This window comes from Acomys russatus, chromosome 12 (assembly GCF_903995435.1).
Source record: "Acomys russatus chromosome 12, mAcoRus1.1, whole genome shotgun sequence".
Lineage (NCBI taxonomy): Eukaryota > Metazoa > Chordata > Mammalia > Rodentia > Muridae > Acomys > Acomys russatus.
This window is the reverse complement of record NC_067148.1, coordinates 3,606,282-3,631,374: the sequence shown is the minus strand read 5'-3', so window position 1 is coordinate 3,631,374 and position 25,093 is coordinate 3,606,282. Positions and strand designations below refer to the sequence as shown.

General features: G+C 41.8%; 1 protein-coding gene across 3 annotated transcripts in view; it reads left to right on the top strand.

Moving 5' to 3' along the window:
• Positions 1 to 25,093, top strand: part of Stat4 (signal transducer and activator of transcription 4) — a 99,281-nt gene that overhangs the window by 36,274 nt on the left and 37,914 nt on the right. For all 3 annotated transcript variants that reach the window (XM_051153805.1, XM_051153804.1, XM_051153803.1), the window contains exons 4-5: positions 19,851 to 19,949; positions 23,835 to 23,927. In XM_051153805.1, the coding sequence (XP_051009762.1) occupies positions 19,851 to 19,949; positions 23,835 to 23,927 (192 nt within the window). The remainder of the gene's footprint in view (positions 1 to 19,850; positions 19,950 to 23,834; positions 23,928 to 25,093) is intronic.

Genomic DNA, 25,093 nt, shown 5'->3' with positions numbered 1-25,093 from the left:
TCCTTTAATATTCTTACTTAGTTCCAGAATCTTGTGCTGAACTTTCTAGTTCATTAAATCCCAGGTCTGGAAACAAAGGTCATTTTCATCGTTGGGTGTAGGGAGCTCCAGAGGCAGAGGCAGGCTGATACCTGTAAGCTTCTACACAGCCAGTGAGTTCCGGGCCAGCCAGGGTTATGACAAATAAGGCAAACCAAAACAGGGCATTGTGAGCTCATTTTTTTTTCTTTTTCTTTTTCTCTTCGGTATATGAATGAAAGTGGCAAGTAGGAACAGAATTTTGTATCTATAATACGGTCTTATTTTCTCCCAGGAAACATTTGTTAGAGCCGAGCATGCGAAAAACGCTGTTCCTTAATGATTCTCTTATCTGTGGGGCCCTCACACTAAGAGGAATGGGTTTTTCATCTCATGTATGGGTAATATATGTTAACCACAGGAAATTTGGAAAATCAAGAAAAATGAAAAGCAGGAACTATCAGCTGCCTGTAGTCTCACAATGGTAATCCTTGACTCTGTGAGACTCTCGTGCGTTTCTTCTGTTTGTGAAATTTAACTGTAGATATAAAGGTGTATTTTTTTACACAAAATTGTGTTATGTGGTTGACTGTATTTTACATAGAATGGCTATTTAAAAGGCTCTGATACCTAGAATGATCCACTACTTACTGTTCAGACTCTTAAACTGCAGCTGCTCACCAGAGATGGGTAAATGGCTGCACACACACCATGAGACAGGCACCCAGGGTAAGACCGCCATGTGTATATCTTTGTCTGAACAGTCTCCTTCAAGTTAAACGGAATAATAGATATTAAAGACATATTAGTACTCAGTGTGAGTTTTCTCAAAGCTAAGAGCTAAGATGAAAAGATGAGATAAGTAAAAGGAAACAGACTGTTGGGCTATTTTTATTTTATTTCTTTAGTTTTAGTTTTAAAATTATTTTAAAAAAATTAAATGCCTTTAATTGAAATTCCATTGCATCGCTTTCCACCTGCCAGCCTCTCCCAGCTCCACTCCCTCCCACCCTTCCCATGCCCCCCTCACGTTGATAGCTTCTTTGAATATTATTGTTGCACTTATACAAACATATATAAATACAAGCTGCTAGGTCCGTTTTCGTTGTGTGTATGGATATGGTTTTGGGGCTAACCACTGTGTACTGGGAAACTAAAAAGGGGCACATGCACAGAAGGAGCTAGTTCTACTTCTTCTGGCAGTTATTAGTGGTTCTTTGTCTGGGGCTGGGACCCAGTGAGATTTTCTCCCATTATTTCTCGCCAGTGTTGTTGTCTATGCAGCCATTTCTGGGAAAGACTGTTGCGCACAGCCTTCCTGGAACTCTGGCTCTGACCGTCTTTCTGCTTTCCTCCCACAACAATCCTGAACCATAGATGCAGGCGCTGTGATGTACGTGTCCGCAGGGCCTGTGTGCCTTGTGATCTGTTGGCCTCTCCTGTATTGTGTTCAGCTGTGCTTTTTCTGGGACGGTCTCCATGTCCTATAAAGAGAAGTTACTTTGCTGATGAGAACTTCATGTTTATAATTAGCATGAGAATCTTTCAGAGATTTCTGATAAAATACATGAAAGGAAAAAAAATACAATATTAAGATGTGAGGTGGCTGGGTTTTAACTCTTAAAATGTAAATGAAATATGTGCCAGGATCAGGCAGATAAAACTAAATCACAAAAACCAACCCTGCCTCCCCTATAATAAAAAACGGCTTAGTGGTAACTGCCCGGTGCACAACAGGAGACTTCAGGCCTGCCTTGAAGTACCAGAGGACCGGCTGCTGAAAAATGCTCTCCTCACACTGCTGTATGAAGAACTTTCTAGGAAACCAGAAAGTAAGGCAGAAATCTAAGAAGAGCCAATAGTTTGGAATGAAAAAGTTAAAAGAGCAATATACAAGGAGAACAGTGGTGACTAACAAAGGCTCCCGTGGTGAGCCTAGAATGAAGTTGTCATGGATACAACTGATGCCGTGGAGAGTTACAAAGTCGGCCACGGAGTCACAGCGTGGGAACACGAGGAGTGTGGTGCAGGGAGATCAGATGAAAAAAAGCCAACAAAATGGACCGGAAAGAGAATGGCAATGGAGAGTAAGTTCTAGAATACTTCCCTGCCTTTACTAAGAAATCACGTAGGCGTCAGTTTGAAAGATTTGACCCAGCGAGATGGCTCAATGTAACCAGGAGATCTGTGGTGGTTTGAACAAGAACAGCCCCCACAGACGTGTGTATTTGAGCGCTTGGTCCCCAGCTGGACGGTTCAGAAGGATGAAGGGCTATTGGCGGCGGCGGGGGGGGGGGGGGGGGGTGGTGTCACCGAGGTGATCCTTGGAGTTTCAAGAGCCCACGCCATTCCAGTTATCGGCCCCTCTCCCTCTCCCCTCTCCTCTGTCCTGGTGGTGGCTGTCTCCAGATAGGAGCTCTCAGCCACTGCTCCAGAGTGGAGCATGCCCTTACCACGATGGCCATGGACTCACCCTGTACAACTGTGGGCCAAAACAGACTCTTCTGTAACTTGTCTTGGTCATGGGGTCTTATCAGAGTGATTGAAAAGTAGCCAAGATGAAGCCTGACAATTCTGGAAGCCATCCGGTAGCAACGACCACAAGTTGTCCCTCTGACGTTCACTCAAGTACTGTGGCCTGTGCCCCATTCCCCATTTCTAACAAGTGGATAGATGTGATATCGACCATAGAAAATTTAAAGCTTGAGCTTTTATTCCATATAATAAAAGTTAGACTTCGATGGCACTGTCCTCATCCATGGAGCACTGTGATTGGAGCTAGTGAAGAGCTGACGGTGCTGATGGTGGAAGTGGGGATTGTGCATAACCATAGCCCCTTCGTCAGCACAGCAGCCCACAGAGTCGGTATTAAGTTATCTACAAGCAAGGCCGTGTGCAAACCACATCTCTTAACTTGATAATAGTCATTGCTCTTAGCACAACAGACTACACATACCTTCCAAACACTTGGAGAAGAGCAAAAACAACAGAGATTGTATAGCAACAGACAAGCACAAGAAAACGGGAAACTGATAGGTAGAAAGAGACATTAAAAACGACAATTAATATAAGTTGATGAAGTTCTGTTAAGAGTATGGTGTTTGCTGGGTGCAGGGGCGCATGCCTGTAATTCCAGCACTTGGGGAAGCAGAGGCAGGTGGATCTCTGTGAGTTCGAGGCCAGCCTGGTCTACAAAGTGAGTCCAGGATAACCAAGGATACACAGAGAAACCCTGTCTTAAAAAACAAAAACAAAAACAAAAACAAAAAACCCCAAAGAAAAGCATTGTTTTTTATTTGGAATCACCATGAAATATTACTGTGATCTTTATGAGGAACCACCTAATGTCTGAGAGATTGTCAGAGTTCACCTAAAAGGCTGGGTGAAGAAGATTTATTAGGCTAATGCAGATAGAACAAAGTATTGTCACCATGCCTATGTAACATGGCAAGAAAATGAGGTAACGGATCGAACATTAGTGTGGTACTAAGGACATGTAATAAGCAGTTAATTTACTGCTTATGAGATGTAGGGAGCTATTTTAAAAGGTCAAAGTTAAGCCCAGAAGCAATAATCAGGACAAATGTGGCAATACTAGAAGAGACTATCAAATGAACATTTATAAAATTTATGGCATATTTAAATTTAAATATTAAGTCACATACGGAGTGGAAATTATACATAAAAATATAGATGGGTGTTGGATGTTTTAGTGCATCATGGTCAGTTTCCTGACAATGTAAATGAGCAAGATCTCAATGTTAGAATTTATTAAGTTTGGGTTAATAATGTGATATGTTGATGGTGAAAAACAATATCTAAATAGAAAAAGTATTAAACCAGACTAAGACTAAAATAAGCATTCAATCACTATTACAATTATGTTATTGAAGGGTGTTTATTTTGTTGTTTTGTTTTGTGGTTTCTCAAGACAGGATTTCCTTGTGTAGCCCTGGCTATCCTGGAACTCCCTCTGTAGACCAGACTGGCCTTGAACTCAGAGACCCTCCGTCTCTGCCTTCAGAGTGGGATTAAAGGCGTGTGCCACCACTGCCTGGCTTACTGAAGAATTTGAATGTATTGAAGTATCAATTAAGTGAAACAGCAGATTCATAATGATATGCAGTGTGCTTTGAAATGTATTTTTAATGTATGTCTATATACTACCCCCATGGAGAAAATACACTGGATGATTTTTATTTTCTCGTATAATTTCCTGAATCTCAGCGATTTTGCATTTTTAAAATTTCCTACGAAGGATATCTTTACTCTTGTAATCACAAATACATATATAGTTGACCTTCATTTAGTAATAGATTGTGATCCCTTTAGTTGTCACTGCTTAGGAGAGAGGAGTCAGGGCTGGATTTCACAGGTGAGGAGATGAAGGCAGAGGAGGGAGAGTGCCTTTCTTCAAATGTCATTGTGAATAACACCATGAAAGGGTCTGAAGCCATGATTTTTGACCTCAAATCCTGAGGCTTCACAGTTCATTCTTTCAGGTAAACCTCACCTCAAGGCGGCGTCAAACGCTGCAGGGTCAGCCTGTCAGGTGCATCATTAGTGCCCAGATGACACAGAATATGCAAATGCACGCTGGATGTGAGGTTTCACTCAGGATGATGCTAGAAAGGTGAATACAGTTCATTAATGAGCTTTAAACCTGCAAGGGACTGAGGGGAGGAGGCAAACACCTTTGGATTGAAATGAAAAACAGAAGGCCAGTCATGGCGACAGAGCCAACCTTAGAGGCTGACATTTGAGAAACATGGAGCATCTGTTGGCATCTTCTCTACCCCGTCCTGATGGAAAAAGGGTGCTCCTCACGCAAATTGGTAGAGCGGCACAAGGACCCCTGCGAAGCGTCACTCTGGGTACTGGCGCACCCACCACCTTCAGAACTCTGAAGAGATTCATGTCCATAGATGACTGGCAGGTCACTGAGCACTAACTCTCCGTTATTTACAGCAACACTTTCAGTTTAATCTCCCACAGCGTTTCACACAGTCTTCACTTGAGATGGATTTCAGACATCTGTTCAATGGAAAATGTACGGGCACTATGAAAGTTTCCTCTCAAATGTCAACCCACAAAAGGGTGTTTTTTTCTTCTGATTAGAAGATTCTCCACTTCTTGTTTTAGGTGCTAATGCCCTATACTTGATCATTATATGAACCAATTAAAAATGCCAGCAGAATTCACTAGAATAAAAACCAGCTTTGTATTTTTCTAACTGCTTAAATTATGCAGGCCTTCAAGAAAATTCAAATGAAAGTCTAAACAGAAAAAAAAAAACCCTAAAATTCTGCCAAAATAACACAATCATCATTTACATCTCAGTTGCCATCGTTTTCTACTTTTGCTGCCTAAACACCAAAATATCACTTCCCCTAAAGTAGATCAAATCACACATAGAACTTTTAAAATTATTGTTAAATGCCTTTTTCTCATTTGTTCCTTGCCTTCACGGACAGCATGGCCATCCTTTCAGATATCAGTGTTAGCAGTTAAATGTGCAGGCTTTCAGATCCATGACTCCATGATTGAACCAAAGTGGAAAATATGTGAACTCTGCCCATGTGAATGTGTGCATGTGGTTACAGAACTGTGTAAGTGGTGATGTCAGAAGTTTACCACTTACAAAAGCGAAACTTTATTATTCATTTCTCTGCATTCCAAAGTTCACTTCACAGAAATCCTCTCTTACCAATAGTAACAAGTGCTCCACAGTGTGGGTGCGCCATGATTTACTGCGTGCTTCGGGCCCAGGGTGCAATCTCCACATTTCCAGTTGTTCACCACAAACAGCACTGTGGGACACCTTGTACGTAGGTTATTATGGGCTCCTGCTCTATATGTTTATGGGATGGGGGCCTAGAAATGTACTTACTAGTTAAAAACATTTAAAAGCATTTTAAAACTTGTGAGATATGGCATTGTTTTACTAAGATGTGACAAATTCATGTATTATTTGTGTATGTAACATGATGTAATAAAATTATTGCATATACATGTGTGTGCATATGAGGAGAGAGGAGAAGGAGAGGAGGGAGAGGAGAGAGAGAGAGAGGGAGAGCGAGAAGGAGAGGAGAGAGAGGAAGAGAGAGAGAGAGAGAGGAGAGAGGAGAGAGCGAGAGGAGAGAGAGGAGAGAGAGGAGAGAGGAGAGAGGAGGAAGAGAGAGGAGAGAGAAAGGAGAGAGGGAGAGAGAGAGAGAGAGAGAGAGAGAGAGAGAGAGAGAGAGAGAGAGAGAGAGAGAGAGAGGTATATGGGTTTGCATCTCAGAGCACATCTGTGGCGACCAGAGAACAAGTAGTGGAAGTTGGTCCTCTCTTACCATGGGGATTCTAAGGACTGAACTCAGGCTTGGCAACAAGCGCTTTTACTCACTGAGCCATCTTGCTGGTTTCAACTACAGTTGTTATTATTATCTTTCATTTTTTTTGCCAATGTGATCTTGGAGAATTATGTTTTCCTAATAACTGTAAGGTGTGGCATGCATTCCCACATTTGGTTTTACTCTTTTTATGGTTTTCCATCAGCTTCAAAGGGTTTTTATATATATTCAAGGTTTTTCTTTAAGTTTAAAAACATCTTTTCATGCATTAACAGTTCATATGAGTTAATATATCCTTAGTCTGTCATGTCTTTTGATTCCATTGTTTTCCACGTCGATCCCCATTTTAATCTAATGAAAAGTCTTTTTTACACTATTTTTGAGTGTCTTGCATTTAAAAAGCCTCTCTAATCTTTAGATTACACACACAACTTTGTGAATTCTAATACTTAAAAACTTCTCATTGATATAGATCTGTGCACGTAGGGCTGGAGAGACAGCTCAGCTGTTAAAGGCTAGACTCACAACCAAAAATATAAGAACTCTGCACATAGAAGCCTAGCATTTTTTCCCCTGAATTGATACACATATAAACAAGCAAGCTGCAAATTTTGTCTGTCTGATGGTTTTGAGAGAAGGTCTCACTGTATCAGTCTGGTTGGCCATGGACCTGCTGTCCTGCTGCCTCAGCCTCCTGGTTCTGGGATTACAGGGGTGTGTGTTATCACACCTGACTCACTTTTTTCACTTGACTAGAAATGCTGCTGCCTTTTCTTTATCCAGTTTTTGTGTAGTTCCCACAATTCTGTTCTGCTACCCAATACAGCTGATTATTGTTGATACAGTATAGTGTATTTATGGTGTGTTTTAGGACCTCAGGCAAACACTCCTCTTCAGCATGCGAACAGTGAACTTGGGAGCATGTTGTCAAGAGCAGCGCTGCACCCAGAATGGACCTGAATCCTGTTCTGATGCTGCATCATGTCTCTACCGTGGCGCAGTTGTCTGTGAAACTGGACGGCTGCAGACAGTTGTGAGAATTAAACAAAACAAAGCAAAGCAAAGCAAAGCACTTAGAAAATTCTCCAATACCTTTTGACCTCTGGAAAATCCATTAGTTTTAATAATTGTCTTAGCTATTATTAGGAATTTTTTCTTCTGGGAAAATCTTAGGATCACTTCATTAATAATTCCTTCAACCCCAAATACTCCAAAGCAACCTTTGAGACCCTATCCTTAATTATCTCTCTCTCTTTCTCTGCCCCCCCTCCTCTCTCCTTTCTCTCTCCCTCTCTCCCCCTTCTCTCATTTCAATGACAGTCTAACAATTGAAAATTTGCTTTTAGTTTATTCCTTCTCAAACATTAATATTTTCAGTAAGACCCTAGCTTAGTTCATAAAAGACCTATATTTTTTCTTGTATTTGTTCTTAATTTCTTAAAATTGTTTTAAAATGATTTATAGATATATAAAAATTATGCATATTTGTGGAGTACCATGTGATGGTTCAGTAATTGGATATATTGTGGAATATTTACATCAGCTTTGCTTCCTAACATTGTCCTTTCATTATGATGTGTTAAATTTTTAAATCATTTTTCTTACTAAATGCCACTTTCCCCAATTTCCACTTGTAGATGATTATTGCCAATGAAGAGAGTGCCAAGTCATTTTGTTTATTAATTACATAACTGTGAGTCCTTCCATCCCCTAGATATACCATTATATCATCAATTACATAAATGTGAGTCCTTCCATCCCCTAGATATACTGTTATATCATCAAGGAAGACAGTGCATACTTTCTTTTTCAGTATTTACACTTAATTGTCTCATCCCGTGTATAATCTTATCTAAACACTTTGTCGGCGGTGCGTGGGTGGAGTCTTGAGACAGGCTGTCTCTGTGTAGCCTTGGCTGTCCTGGGCTTTGTACACCAGCAGGCTGGCCTCAAACTCACAGAGATCTGCCTGCTTCTGCCTCCTGGAGTGCTGTAATTAAAGGCCTGTGCCAAGGCTTTAAAAAAAATGTGTAGCCCAGGCTGGCCTCATTCTTTTGATCCTCCTGCCTCCACCACCTTCAGCAAATCCTTCTGACTTCACCACCATAACCGGCTGAACACTTTTTAATAATGACAATAGTATAGTCCTGGCAATCAAGGAGAGAGGGTGACTGGATGGTTCTATAAGAGATGGATACCTTTACCATTGGCCAAGGAATCTGTGTTTGTGAATAAGAGCAAGACTCAGGGTTGAATTCTCCCCACAGCAGCTCAGAACATCATTGGAGGAAGCCATCTGACCTTCCCGAATCTGAAACACCGTCTCCAGAGGAACGTTGTCTCTGCTGCCCTTTCCCAGTGATCTCATGGCCAACTTGATGCATTTACGTTAGGCTAGGAGGATTTAAAGACAGAGGCATGTGACAACACAGAGATAATATACTATGGCTTTAAATTTTGCTTTTAACCAGGAGTCTCATAGAGGTCACATGTGGCCTCACCCGGGGTGCCTGCAAATTCAGTGGGTTGCATTATACCAGGGGACTCTGTACTTAAGGAACTCATTGCTTTTTATGGCTGGAAACGCAAGATAAGTCTTTAGCTAGAAGACCTGCATTGCTTCATTAAGGCGGCCTCGTATGAATTCCCTGACAGGGAGCAGGGCCAGTAGGGCTTTGGCTTCTTGGCATTCTTCATTAGATCATGCTGGGGCACACAGGGGCACACAGCAGCCAAGGTGGGCTGCCTTTACCAACAAGCACAACTTCCAGAAGTTGTAAGACCGCTACGTGACCTCAGCCCAAACCACTTCAAAATCAACACATGGCATCCTTCTGCGGTTTGTTTGAGCACCTTACCTATCTTCAGATTCCATGAATAATGATTACTTTGAGTGTATTTCTTATAGAAAATAATAGACTGTCTGACAAAGTAAAATTAAAGGCAGTTTACGGTTCACAGAGCCTATTAGCTAAAAGGGACTCAGGGTGTTGTTTTAAGGTAGTGTAGTGGTGTGGAAAGTCCAAAGTAGTCCTTCATTCTCTGGATCTATGACTCCTCACAAATGACGTAACACCCACACACGACATAATGCCTGCACTTCCCAAGCATTTCTTACCTGATTTATCTGGGGATTAAAGCTGCCTGTAAAGTACAGTAGGTGCTCAGGAAACGCAGGGGTTGACTTTGTTGTGTTCAAGAGTGAATGATAAGGTAGCGTTTATCTTTGCTTTCTTCTTACCATTTAAAGTTAAGCATTTCTTTAAGTGTTTCTCGGCCATTTTATATTCCTCTGTTGAGAATTCTCTGTTAAGTTCCAAGCCCCATTTCGCAATTGGGTTGTTTGGTTTTGTGGTGTTTAATTTCTTGAGTTCTTTATATATTTTGGATATTAAACCTTTGTCAGATGAAGGGTTGGTGAAGATCTTTTCCCATTCTGTAGGCTGTCGCTTTGTTCTCTTGGCAGTGTCTCCTACCTTACAGAAGCTTCTCAGCCTCATGAGGTCCCATTTATTAATTGTTGACATTAAGGCCTGGGCTGTTGGTGTACTGTTCAGGAAGTTGTTTCCTGTGCCTATGTGTCCCAGGCTCTTCCCCACTTTTTCCTCTAACTGAATTAATGTCTCTGGTTTTAAGTTGAGGTCTTTAATCCACTTGGACTTGAGTTTTGTGCGTGACAAAGAAATGCTCGTCCTCGTTAGTCATCAGAGAAATGCAAATCAAAACAACACTGAGATTCCATCTTACACCCATCAGAATGGCTAAGATCAAAAACTCAAATGACACCACATGTGGTGCTGGTGGGAATGCAAACTAGTATAACCACTTTGGAAAGCTATCTGGCGCTTTCTCAGAAAAATGGGAATAGGGCTTCCTCAAGACCCAGCTATCCCACTCCTTGGAATATACCCAGAAAATGCCCTACCACACAACAAGGACATATTCTCAACCATGTTCATAGCTGCTTTATACATAATAGCCAGAACATGGAAACAGCCTAAGTGTCCCTCAGTAGAAGAATGGACTAAGAAACTGTGGTATATTTACATGATGGAATACTACTCAGCTATTAAAAACAAGGAATTCCTGAAATTTGTGGACAAATGGATTGATCTAGAAATTATCATAATGAGTGAGTTCACCCAGAAGCAAAAAGAGACAAATGGTATATACTCACTTATATCAAAACACTAGTCCAAGGGATACGTACCATGAAAATCTTTACTTACCAAGAAAGTGGGTCAGAGGAGAGGACATCCGATTGAGACTTTAAGCAAGAGTAGCATGGAAGAAAGGGGAAATAGTAGGACCCACAGGGTCCTGGAAACCTACAAGAAGAACTTTATGACAGGCAGATCTGGATCCTGGGGTCCTCCTCAAACTAAGGCACCAGCCAAGGAGAATATAGGCAGTAAGCTTTGAACCCCTGCCAAGACCTAGCCGACGAACAAGATATTCTCCACTGTTGAGTGGAGAGTGAGATCTGACTCTCACACAAACTCTGGTGCCCCTTTTCTGACCATGTCCCCTGGATGGGGAGACCTGGTGGCATTCAGAGGAAGGATAGCAAGTTACCAAGAAGAGACTTGATATTCTAAGAGCATATATAGGGGGAGGAGGTCTCCCTCAGTCACAGACATAGGGGAGGGGAGAAGGAGAGAAATGGGAGGGAGGGAAGAATGGGAGGAAACAGGGGAAGGGCTAAAAATCGAGATGTAATATGAATAAATTAATAAAATTAAAGAATGAAAAAAAATAAAGTTAAGCAGTTTATCTGCTGTAAGCTGTGAGTTCTCTGTAGGTGTGGAATGTTAGTCATTAGAGTGGTCCCCAGCTTCTCTTTTGATGCGACTGACAATTTTCAAAATCAAAATTCATTTCTTTTTTACAAAAAAATTTAGTTTTAATCATAAAAACAACACATGCTTAAGTATTTAAAAGAAATTCTAGCATGCATGCCTTTAATCCTAGCACTTAGGAGGAGGCACAGGCAGGTGTGTTTCTGTTAGTCCAAGGCCAGCCTCATCTACAAAGAGTTCCAAGATAGGGCTACACTGAGAAACCTTGTTGTCAAAAAAGGGGGGCGGGGGAAGAAAAGAAAGAAAGAGAAAGGAAGGAAGGAAGGAAGGAAGGAATTTAATAGCAAAGAACCAAAGTAAAAGTGAAAATATACATCTTGATTCTGTTGTCAAAGTTCATCACTGCTGAGAGTTTTGGCACTTTGGGTCTTTTCTGTGCCAGGAAAACATAGCCTTTAATGACAGCTTTGCTAACAGCTATGAAGCTGAGAGCTAATTATTTTATTCGCTTTTAGTGCCTTTCTTGTGAGTCCCCCAGATGCCAGGAAAGTCCCCACTGTCATTTATTTTAAAAACACAGTCTCGATGTTTTCTGAAAGTCTGTGTTTGTAATTTTATAGTTGAGTTCCTTATATACTTGCTGGGACACAAATCATTCATATTCCATTGGCTGCATAATCAGTTCGGCCATTTCTTTTAAACTAGGAAGAATTTTTCTTTTTTCTTTTGATTTTCTTTTGTTGTTGATTTACGTGCATGAGATTTAAAACTCCTAACATAACCTAAAAACGACACAGAAACCCTCTACTACTTAGAGTGCTTTACAAGTTACACAGGTCACTCACTCTCATGAGTCTGGCATGCTCCTCCCAGTGACTAGAAACATATTATTCTCTCAACTAATAGGGCAATTGAAGCAATGAGAACTAACATGCAATTTACCTAAAGCCATGGAGTTAACATCTGAGGCACAAAGTCAGGTAGGTCCTATGGCTGTGAAGAACTGGACAAGAGTAATTGCCGCAAGTGAATTAAGTCGTCACAGGCACATTAGTTCCTTGTCTCCTTGCTGTGACAAAGTTCCTGTAAAAAGCCACTTGAGGAAGAAGAGTTGTTTTAGCTCCTAGCTTGAGGTGGCTGGAGTGGGAGGCAGCCAGTCCCGCCTTTTCTGCAGTCAGTAAGCAGCAGAGATAAATGATGGTATGTGGCTCCCCTCCCGTTCATCACGCAGCCCAGGACACCAGCTCGTGGAGCAGTGGCCCTCACACACACTGTGCTTCTTCCTCCCCAGTTACCCCAACCTAGAAACCGCCTCACAGATGCTCCCAGAGTTATGTCTCCCTGGTGACTGTAAGTCTGCGCCAAGAATGTACTCAGAATTTACCCAAGACATAGTGCCTTTAAGAAGCGTTTTCTTAAGCAGCATATAGTAAACACACACACACACACACACACACACACACACACACACACACACACACACACTCGCAGCTTATTTTTAGCTACTTAAAGTATGCTGGTATTGGCATGAATAAAAAGCAGTCAAAATGTATTCATTTTGAAGCTAGGCGTAGTAGCAAATGCCTTTAGTTCTAAGACATGGAAGGCAGAGGTAGGTGGATATCTATGGGTTGAGGCTAGCCTGGTCTAATAATGAGCCTCAGGCCAGCCAAGGCTACATAGAAAGCCAAAACAAAAGCCCCTGTGCTGGGCATGGTAGGGCACACCTGAAACCCTAGAGACAGAGCAACCAGAGGATCTAGAGTTTAAGGTCACCCACAACTGTATCCTGAGTTCAAGGCCATCCTGCGCTCTGTAAGACTCTGTCTTGAAAATCCCCAAACAGAAAAAAACAAGCTAGAGAGCCTAAAGCTACCCGGGGAAAGCTCTTCATTTTTCTTCATTGGTTTCTAGTGAGAGGACAGCTGAAGGGGGGGGGGGGCAGGTAAGAGATGTCACTTCAGTCAAACAAGTTTCAAGGAAGTCTTGCATTTCCTATAAATCTGAGTGGAAAGTACAGAGTTCCCACACACATCCCTAGCCCCCCACCAGACAATCTCTTAAGTATTGTGTTAGTATGATACATTTGTCACAGATAGTGACATTGTTAACTAAGATCTTTAACTTGCATTATAGTTCTACAGGACTATGGAACAATGCCATGTATGTACCACATTAATATTATACAAGACAGTTTTACTGTTCCCCCATATCCTGTGTTTCTCTCCTCCAAATCCCTGACAACCACTGACTATTTTACTATCTTCCTACTATGTGTGTGTATGTGTGTGTGTTACGTGTGTATGTGTGTGTATATGTGTTCATGGTGGTGTACATGAGGTCAATACTGGTTGTCTTCCTCGATCCGTTGCTACCCACGTTGTTTGTTGAGACACAGTTTCTCTCTGAAGCTGGAGCTCATCGGTCATCGAGGCTGGCAGCCAGGGAGCTTCAGGCAGTCACCTGCTTCTGCTGTCCAGCACTACCCTACCATGCACAGCCTTTTCATCAGCACAGGGCTCGAGTTCTCACGCTCATGTGACGATCACGTCACTGAGCAACCTGCCTAGGCTCCCTCCCTAGTTTTAAGTTTTCTTGAAATTACAAAACTGAAACATATTATATCCCTTTCAGAGTGGCATATTTTTTTATTAGTGTATACGTTTATTTTGTCTTTATAGTTTGTTAAGTCATTTCTTTTTAGTATTAAATAATATTATCTTGTCTGTATCTACAACAGCTTACTTGACCAATTCCCTCATTGAAGGACACCTGTGGCTGCCAAATATTAGCAATTATTAATATAGCTACTCTAAACTTCCCTGTATAGATGTATACATATATAGCTGTATAGATGGTGCTTATGCATCAGCAAGATTCTTTAGGTAAATACTGAGGAGTGTGATTGCAGGGCCTCATGACAGAAGTGAAAAATTACCAAACTGTCTTCCACAATCCCTGTGCTGTTTACACCCTATCAGCAGTGACTGAGAACCCTCCCTCTGAATAAAAATGCATTTATATTTGTCATCTCTTAATTGCTTGGCCATGTGGCTGTCCCTATGTCACTGTTACTGTGTATGGTGTGAAATTAGGTCATAGCTATTCATGTGGTTGTCATTTCACTTGAATTATACACTCTGTCGTGATAACACACGTTGTTTAATTACTGGTTAAAATGCCATCAAAATACAACAGTACAATTTATAGTTCAAATAGTTAAGTATACAGAATGATTCAAGAACAAGTCAACATTTGACATTTGCCTAATACATATTTGTTATTGGTTAAATGATCCAGTTTTGTATTTTCTTGGAAAGCAACAATAAATCCTCTACAGGCTGTAAGGGAGGAATTCACCTACAAGGAGATAGGTGGTAGTCTATGGCTGAATTCATGATGTAAAGGTTGCCTATCACACAGCGGCACAGCAGCAAGAGAAGTGGCCAAGTTCCTTAGGAGAGATGAAAGAACTCGCAGCACAGTCACAAGCTGTACTAAACGAATCCTGCCCCTTGCACAGTATCACCATTAAAACACGCATCTCTGTATGGGAAACGTCCTGCTGCCTGAGCAGAGCGCACTTCACTTCTAGCGCAATGCTACTGCAGAAATGTGTTTAACCAAGGAGGCAATGCTAGGGAGGGGGAGGCTGATTTGCCTTGGTGAGACATAACAGTGTTTGCAGTTCGGGGGATCTAAAAAAGAGAGAAAAAGGAAGAAAGGAGGAAAAGAAACAAAGCGAAGAAAAGAAAGAAGAAAGGAGAGGGGGCAGAGAGGAAAGAAAGAAGACAAGAGGTGGCTCAGAGGTTAAGAGCATTGGCTGTTCTTCCGAAGGTCCTGAGTTCAATTCCCAGCAACCACCTGGTGGCTCACAACCATCTATAATGAGATCTGGCGCTCTCTTCTGGCCTGCAGGCACACATGCAGGCAGACACTGTATACATAATAAATAAATAAACCTTTTTCAAAAAAGACAAAAGCTTTTAAAGGACATAAGATTCAGATAATAAAAAGCAAATATATCACTATCACCTTTTTACCAGTTGATTACTGCTGTTGCCCTAAATTTAATTAAAACTGTACAACAATATCTAAGAGCAAGAACGGAGGATGGAGAGATGGCTAAGAGGTTAAGACCATTTGCTGCTCTTTGCAGAGGACCCAGGTTCAATTCCCAGCATCACCCACATGGTGGTTCACAACCATCTACAATGCCAGTTTCAGGGGATCTGATGTCTGCTGGCACCAGGCACACACAAGGAACACATATATACATGCAGGAGAAACACTCATACACATACACAAGAACATGCTGTGGTGTCACTGAGGTGAGCCGTAGTAGTGGGTGGATACAGACAGCTAGCTCTCTGTGCAGCCGAGTGGTAATCTGCCTAGCTGTGTCGTGATGTGGTTGCTCACATGGCTGTGTGAACTAATCGTCAGTCAACAAACCAGCTGGCCGTCCCGGAAGGGGTGTGAAAAACCTGCTACTGAGAACTTCTGGTAAAAGTTCCAGCTTGAAGCTTACAGAAGGGAGAGTGTAGCCTGTCTGTGCTCTAGAGAGATGCACCTCCAGCATCCGCACAGCCCACAGGACAGTGGTTTATGGGAAAACACAGCAGGCAGTGAATCTGAGCTTAACAAGATTCAGAAAGCTAACTCTAAAAAAGCAAAGGAGTTTTAGGAATGTGTTAACCATGTTTATTCCATGTGTATTTACCCTTCAACATATGTATAATATGGTGCCCAATTAACTGTACCCTCTTTGAAATAGAGTTCTTGAAATAAGTTAAAATTTATAGGTGACTAAAAAGCATTGTGCCATAATGGTTAATCATCTTGATTTATAGTAAAAATGTTACTGTAGACAAAGGTCAGTTCATAGTCATGAAGAGCTTTAATCTTGAGCAATATATAATATGACTAAATATTTCTATCAGAAGCCAAAGAATTTACAAGGTAGCTTTTTACATAATTCTTTCAATGACTTTGAAAATTAATAGTTAAAACAAGCCAGCATGAATACAGAAATTTATAAAAAATAACACCTGGCTTAATAAAGCAGAATAAGTTATTTGTACTCAGCAATTACAGAATACTCATTCTTTGCAAGCTAGCATGAAATTTTTACAAGTTGTCCATATGCTTGGCCACAAAGCAGGTATCAGCAAACTTAGTGACTGGCATCATTGGCAGTTTCTATCTTATCAAAATTGAACTATGTTGGAAGTCACTTTTTAGGAAAATTAGAAAAAAATCCTGTGTTTGGAAGTTAACCATTACACTTCCAAACAAGTCTTGAAGGTAAAGCCTACATGGAAACGGAATGGCTGAGAGGAAGGCAAGAGTTGTGCAAAATCTAGAAGAATCCACGGGTGAAAATTTATAATTAATAACAAATATTACAAATATTAAAATCTATTGGAGTCAGCAACCTTGGTAGACTCAATATCAAAGCACAAATTTAACTGTATTTCCATATGTTAGTCATAAAGGAAGATATCAGTTATTTTCATGTCAAAATAATGTAAACTAGGTGGAAGTAACCATAACAAAAGATGTTTTATGGAAAATTAAGAATGTTTAATAGGCATTTTATAGCCTGAAAAGACTGGATCAGAACAAAACTCTGCACAAACCAAATCTTCCTTAATTTCTCTAAAGATCCAGTGACACTGAGAGTGCCAATGAAGTGTGTGTGTGTGTGTGTGTGTGTGTGTGTGTGTCTGTGTGTGTGTGTGTTACAAGCTGATTCTGACATTTTTGTGAAAATGCAAAACCCTAATCTGCTTGCTGTCAGAACGTAGGATAGAGCTCTAATGATGTCCTACTGAGAACACAGAGACAGGTCTCTAAGATGAAGTGGGGTATAGAAAGATGCCCTCTCATATGGGCAAAAACTGGGCCAGCAGAGCAAAACCAAAGGGTTTTCAATGAATGTTGTTGCAACTGTGCATCCAAAGGAGGGAGGGAAGGAAGGAATGAACAAAGGAAGGAAGGAAGGAAGAGGAAGGGAGGGTAGAAAGGAAGGAAGAAGGAAGGAGGGAAGACTGAAGGAAGGAAAAGAGAAAGAGAAAGGAAAGAAAAAGAAAAGAAGGAAGGAAAGAGAATTATGTTTCTCACTAACAAATTCTAAATGAACTGAAATTAACTGCTGTTTCTCTGTCTCCCTCCCTCCCTCCCTCTCTCCCTCCCTCCCTCCCTCCCTCCCTCCCTCCCTCTCTCTCTCTCTCTCTCTCTCTCTCTCTCTCTCTCCCCTTTAGTTTTTATTACACTTTAAAATTTATTGATTTGTTATTTATTTATTTATTCGCTTTACATCCCGGCCATAGCTCCTTCCCTCTCTCCTCTCCTCCTGGTGCCATCCTCCCTCCCATTGCCCACCCCTGTTCCTCAAGACTGTCTGCATCCTCTTCCCCAGCAAAGTCCATGTCAGAGACATGTTGTTACTCTTTATGTTACAAAGTTACCCTCGTGTTACAAATAGAAGTGCTGGCTATTGTGCACCATGATAAAATTGTAGCAGCAGTCACAGCCATAAGAATGTTTGCAACCCAAAACCTAGGTCTAGACTCAAAAAGACAGAAAAAAATCCTCATGACAGAAACTTAGTGAAAGGTTTATTAAGTACATCATTAAAATCCTAAGCACTGGGGGAAAGACCAATAAATCTGACTTTGCTGCAATTAAGAGCTTCAGTTGATTGACATTAGGAGACCAGGAAAGGACACCACAGAGGATGCGACCTTTGTAATACTTTGGCATAAAAAAAAAAAAAAAAAAAAAAAAAGAAGAAGAAGAAGAAGAAGAAGCCCACCATGGAGTGTCTCCCTCAGGGTTGCTTTTTTTCGTGCCACCAACACATATGTTAGGGTTCATTTTACAGCTGTTCTGAGATCTATAGCCATAGTCGCTACTCAAACGTGAGCCTGAACACATTTTCAATACTTAGAAATGTGAAACAGTTAAAGACTCAATATATAGTGATTTTTCATAAGGCATTTTGTCTCACATTTAAGTAAGGCATCAAATTAGGGGGTGTTGTAGGAGAAAGTGAAAATGAGTTCTTTGATGAAAAGAGTGTTGATGCTTGGCCCTTAACAAAGGAAAGAAATGAGTGACAGGAACCTCACAAGGTATGGAGGAAACCAGAGGGACAGGCGGGTGAAGGAAGTTGAATTTTGACAGGAGAGTGAAAAGCACCACAGGGCAGAGTGTTGCAGACAGCGGCTCAGTGCGAGACCCTTCCCAGGCTCGGGAAGGACAAAGACATTGGTATTAGAGGAATCCTCTGCCCAGAAGGACACATTCTCAGTTTCTGTTAATAATAGAGCTTTCAAATTAGCCGGAAAGGAAGCCCTTCTTAGCGATGGAACATTTTTAATGCCCTTAAGGAAAACATGAGAAAATAGATTTGTTGGGATAGGAATGGGGGGCTTAAAGCCAAAATTAACCAGAATAAATTCAAATAGACTGAAATTGTAGATGTGTTAGACATTCCAACATACTGAGTGCGGTCACTTTTATATCTTTGCCTTCTGTGTTTCAGTCAATTCACTTGTTTTCCTTTGGAGATTTCTGATTTATAGAAGGAAAAGATTTTAAAAGAGTGAATATGGAAGGATAAGAATCCAAAAAGTTAGTTTTTACCTGGTTTTACAAATGGGAATGTTAACAGACGGACTTTGATATGCTACCGCAGAAGTCACAGCCATCATGATGTTCATAACCAACAGCCTTCTTGTTTCGCTCCAGAAAGATCTTTTGGTTTAGCTGTCTGTATCATCTATGTTTGATTGCTGTTAATTTTCTACTTTTGTGAACTGTTAGTTTTGTCTGTTATTGGCCTTTTGACCATTTCATGGGTACCGGTACCACCTACCGCCTCAAGAGAGGAGGCCAGAGATCCAGTTAGTGTGCTGTCTCCAGGGCCGCCTCCTGATCTTGCTTTGGAAGATCTAGTAAAGAAGTTTTAGTATTACTGACTAAATTGATGGTGTTCCAGATAGTACTGTGAACCATGGCTAGGAAACACAGCTCTTTGTAGGTAAGATAAATGAGTGTACACTCATCGCTGGGCGCTATGGCAACCATGGGCGATTCCCTGAAGAGATGCAGGACTTTCATCTACTATTTATCAGACGACTCAAATGGTGCACCAGGCTGCTAATTAACATATATGCATCATTAACCTTGGCAATAAAGCATGTGTTTGCTTCCAGGTCAGAAATAACATTGCTGAAATGTGGGTACAGTTTTGCTTGAGTACAATGTAGTTATAAGGTAGTTGATGTGAATATTGTCAAATGGGGAGTGTGACAGGGACTATAAGCCTGAAGCAGAGCCCTGCCGTGTGGCCAGCTGGGATTCTTGAGACCTCACAGGGAAATAACAACCATGTCTACCACCTGGCCAGAACCTATAGTAAACTGACCCTCCAGTGTGCTCAGGGTCTCTCATAAAGAAGTTTTCAAAGAACAACTATGAAGAGTTTTGAAGGCAAAGAGAGCAACATTCTCTCACTGAGAGTCTATGTTTCCATGGCATTGCAAAGGAATAGACAGTGAGAACAGATCCCGGCTGATTTTATAGGTTTACAGGGGGAATACTGTTGGTTCTCAAGGATGACATGTCCTTATGAATTCTGTGTGTTTTTCAAAGCCCTTCAGGCTGCTTTTGCTTACTATTCTTCCAGGCAAAGTTTCACGGAAATCCGATGCATGTAGCCGTGGTGATCTCCAACTGCTTAAGGGAAGAGAGGAGAATACTGGCTGCGGCCAACATGCCTATCCAGGTAACGCTTTCTGATTCCTTGTCAAACGCTCCCATCGCATCGCTAGCCTTGCCGAGTACTGTCTTCTGAGTCTGTGGTCTTGCTTTCTGCTTGAGCCCAGTTTTCTGAAAAACCTTCTTCTGTGTTAGTGGTTCCACCAGCCTCAGTCACTGTAGTCAAGTCTTGGGCTCATCTTGAGAAGGTTCCTGTCTTTATTCCATATTGAGGTAGTTACCAAGTCTTTCCAAATGCCTTTTCTTTTTGAAGATGGGGTCCCATGGAGAGCAGACTGGCCTTGCGCTCACTGTATAGCTGAGGTTGGCCATGTACTTGGGGTCTTTCAATCCTTCCAAGTTCTGGGATTCCAGACCTGTGACAGTGGACTGCCTACTCTAGATTCCTTTCTGTTTCCATGGCTAAATTCTGGTCTAAGATCTTACACTATTAGTCTAGGAGTGCAGTGACCACCTTTTAGTTGGAGTCCCAACTGTGGTCTGGACTCTGTTTCCCTGTGTGTTTGTCTCCACAAACTGATCTTGACCAACCCCTTTAGGATCCCTTGACCCTCGCGTCTAAGCTACTATTCCACCAACAGGAAACTTGACTTACAGGAGCTCCCTAAGTACTTTTTGGCTGTTCTTTGTACTGATGTAGTTTGCATTATATTTTATCTCATCCTTCTGAATGCAATAAGAATCTTGCAAACTGGAGCAATAAGCAGGTTCTAAGGCATACATTTTCAGTTAATTCTACATCAAGAGAAAAGCTTATAAACCAGTACATTTTCTGAATAACTTCTCCACACTTTAGTGAATCATAGAACTTATGAAGATCTAATAAAAGTAAATATATATATAAACTTCTGAGGCTATCAGATTTTGAATATTTTTGGAAGACTGAAGTTTTAACAACTTAATTGTTCTTGGATGATAAAGAATGGTATTGTTTTCATTTAAATGCTGTAGTTTTTAAACTTCAGGGCAGTTCATTTTTGTGCCTGTCACATATATAGTCATTACTCACCCCCCACCCCTCTGTTTTTCTCACTGTCCCTCATGTGTGTGCTTACCCTCCGCTCTCTCCAAATGTCAATTATTAGTCAAATCAAAACATGTAAGTACATACTAGTCAGAGTAACTCTGAAAATAGTACTGCATCTACCATAAACAAAGCCTGGCTTTTTTTTTCAAGTAGGTAGAGAAACAGTGAAATGCTGGAGATGGAGGTGATGAAAGGAAGTGTTATAAAGGCTTTAGTGATCTGAAGTAATGGCGTAGTTAAACACACTCCACTGAGAGTTGAGAGCACGGGTTTCCCCAAGGTCCGGCAGTGCTCTGGTGTGTCCTATCCAGTTATCAACCATCCTGACCCTTGGTCTCTGCTCAGATATAGGTCCCTGCTTATCCATCTTGCTCTCATCTCCAGAGAGCTGTAGAGCATTGTGTCTAAGTCAACACTCAGTGTCAGATTCTTAGAGTGGCCAGGATATGGAACTTGCAGGAACTACTTGGCCTTTTTGCTTAACCAAATTATTTTCCCATTTCCTTCAGTAAGTTCCCTTTGCTTTAAACCAAAAATAAATCCCATCTCAGCAGGTTCAGCACTCTCAATTGCAAATTTAAGCCTAACTTAATGTGATCCTAAATATTATTTTTAAATTATTTGTGGTTCAAGAATAAACAAATAGACTGTAGGAAATTGTGAACATTGTTTTAAGTCATGAAGTCAGGAGCTGGAGAAATGGCCCCATGGTAAAGACTGCTTACTGTTCTTCTAGGGGACCCCTGCTCAGCTCCTAGCACCCACATTGCGTAGAGCACAGCTTATTTTAATTCCAGCTTCTGGGCATCCAACTTCTAGCCTCCCGAGTGCTGGGATTAAAAGCATGTGCCCCGCTGCCTGGAGATACAATGACGTACTTCCTAATGAAGTACATTTCTCAGTCATCAGTTTGTACAAGATCTCTTGGTGCCAGATAGTCTTTTTTCTTCTTTATTTCTTATTTTCTTCTGGTTGGGGACAAATGGCACCCAATGTGAGACACGATTATAGGACAAGTGGCAGCCAACATGGGCTACCACTAGTTCTGAGGTGTTAAGTGGGAGAACTGGCGATGAAAAATAAAAAAGATGAGAAATAAAAAAGACAAAAGCAATAGCTGAGACCAGGAGGTCTTACATAAACTGATGACTTATGCCAAGCAAGTTTATTAAGAAGTACAGTACCATATATATTATTTAAAGGAAATATTATTGCCCGAGGCAGCAGAGAGCTAAGCCAGACACTGTTGGCAGGAGGATGAAGGACACCTCTGACTCAGATGCCACAGTCCAGGAGAAGGAATCAAGCCCCTAGAAACTGCAGCCTCACCTCCTCTAAGACACTTGCCAAGTTGATTCCTGGACAAGGACACAGAACTGAGATTCCTTTTGTCTTTTTTTTCCCCTTTCTTAAAAAAAGTATTATTTACACTCACGTGAAGCAAAAATCCATTTCCCTGAATGGAATTTAGAAAACTCTACATACATTTGAGTTGCCATTTCCCACTTTGATGGCACCGTTGTCATTTCTGTGTCGCGAAGCGAACATTTGCAGGTGTTTACAGATGCACACACCAGCTTATGACACAAGCAGTAAGTTTCCCCTAAATAAGACTAGAGGACGTTTGTCAGGCATCTCTGACCTTCAGATTTGTGTAATATGGGGTATGAGATACTAGCAGCAGCCTGACAGAGAAGTGGGGAAGTCAGTTTTCTCTGGCTCTGTAAGTCTTCTCTTCTGCAGGGCTTCATCGCTTTCAGGTAACGACTGAGAAATGGAAGCTCCCATCAAGAGCCAGTTGGAGTGGGAGTGAAAACCTCACTCCATGCTCCTCCCAAACTTAGCTTCTGCATCTTTGCCTGACATAGCTAAAAGAGTAGCTGTATCAACACTTGAGAGTTATCCCGGCCAGAATCCTACCCTAACAGACTTCTGCTCTTCTTGAGTCATGAACATAAAGAAAAAGAGAGAGAGAGAGAGCAAGAGAGAGAGAGAGAGGGGGGGGGGGAGGGAGGGAGGGAAGGAGAGAGAGAGAGAGAGAGAGAGAGAGAGAGAGAGAGAGAGAGAGAGAGAGAGAGATAGAAGCTTAGTTCCTCATCTTCCTGGAAACAGAACATCATGCAGACTCTCCTGCTGGTGCACCTGGTCCCTTCACTAACACAAGTGAGAAGAGCAGCACAGGCGCCAAGCCTGGGCTGGAGATCTGTTTTATCTGCCTTTCCGGTGCTTTGAGCAAGACTGTGGAGGTCCGACTCCCCTCGGATCCTTCATCTGTGCAATGAGGATGTGACACCATCTCTCAGGAGAGTTGCACCCATTATATAAGATGATGCATAGAAACTCCTCAGTCATATTTCCAGCACCTCATATGTGGCTATATTTAGCATAGTTTTAATTTTTTATCACTGCCATTACTGTTATATACTGTACTCCTTCTAAACAGCACCAAAACGTTGAGTGAACTTGAAGGGCACCTTCAAGTTTGCCTCTGGACAGAAGAACTCTCCAGTGACATCAGCTACATTCAAGAAAACCTGTTGTGGATTAACAAATTCTTTTTCAGGGTTTGGAAAGGTAGTACCTCCCTTTGTCTTTTCATTAGGGCCTCTGAGAAAGTCTTGAGTCAGTTTGGCTATGGACACTACAAGGACTTTTTTTTTTCAGTTCTGGAGGTGGGAACCTGGAGCCTTGTGCGTACTCTGCCAGTGAGTTATATGCTCACATCTCACAGCAGGGGTGTTAATGGTCAGAGAGCGTTATGTGTCACTAACCTAGAGCTCAGGGCAGTGTAGGTAGTGTGTCCTTCACAATAACCATAAACGTGTTTATCAACAACAGTGAGATTTCAAGACATTCTTTTTCCAGGGACCTCTGGAGAAATCCTTACAAAGTTCTTCAGTTTCAGAGAGACAGAGAAACGTGGAGCACAAAGTAGCTGCCATTAAAAACAGCGTGCAGGTGAGTGGTCACACTTAGATGCCTCGGGTGAGGGGCCTCACGTAGATGCTTCGAAAGGCTAGTGCAGCCTGTGCGCTGCAGGCCTGTGCAGACAGATCTCTGAGGACATGTGTGTCACACAGTGTGTTTGTGCGGGAAAGACTTCCTCAAACAGCCCTTTAAACTCACCTTGCTTCTGGGTGTTGAGTTGTCACATTTGTTTTTGTGAGTTCCTAAGAAGTGTGTATGTTTCATCTCCTTGGCTCTGTACTCTTATTATCCTCCATCCGTAGAATCCATCCTGGGATTCGTATCCTTTGATATTAATACCTTTTAGCTTCTCCTCCCCCTGGCCTTTTATAGATGTGTTAGCTTCGTTGGTTTAGGAAAGGTTGCTTTAAGTGGGACAGACTTTCCACTGTGTTGTATATAAAGAGAGTATAGATTTCCCTTTCCAGAACATATGTAGCATCCACTTACTTGGTTTTCATGGGAATAATAATTCTGAAACTGTATCAACTACACACAAAGGTGAACCTCTCCATGCACAGTCTGAGCTGCAGGCAGAGAGTGAGTAGACGTCCAGGCTTTGGTTTCCAGATCTGAGGTTTAATGTCTTCCGTAAGAAGTAAACCAAGCTGACTTGTCTCTGCTTCCACTTTCGCCAGAAAGAATCAGACTCTCAAGGTGGCACTGCAGCACATGCCAGAGCATGCGTTCATGTTCAACTAGGGAATCTACTAACACCACAGCAAGTGAGAGCAGACGGTGGCTGTCGCTGTATTATAATAAGGGCACGTATGCGCTTTAATCACATACACAGGTCTGCCCAGTATTTTTTGTTGACAGTCGTAGAGTGCTAGGCCTGATTCAGGACTTGGTGAATGCTAAGGCAGTTCTCTACCACTGACTGCCACGGTCCCTGCGTTCCTTGTCAACTCCTGAGAAGTCTGGTACAACCGAAGCTCACCATTTATATAGCTCTGCCCTGGCCCTTCCTTCAGGCCCATAGACCATCCCAGCTCCCAAGACTTCTGGTTACTAAGAGCTTCTTTGAAATCGCCTGTCCAGGGAACACAGGCTGCTTCAGACACGGAGCGAATGGCACAGCCTGAGAGGAAACACCAGGCCCTGCGCTCAAGTTGGTGCTGACTGTGTGGTGCCAGCCACATGCCTGGGTGCCCTAT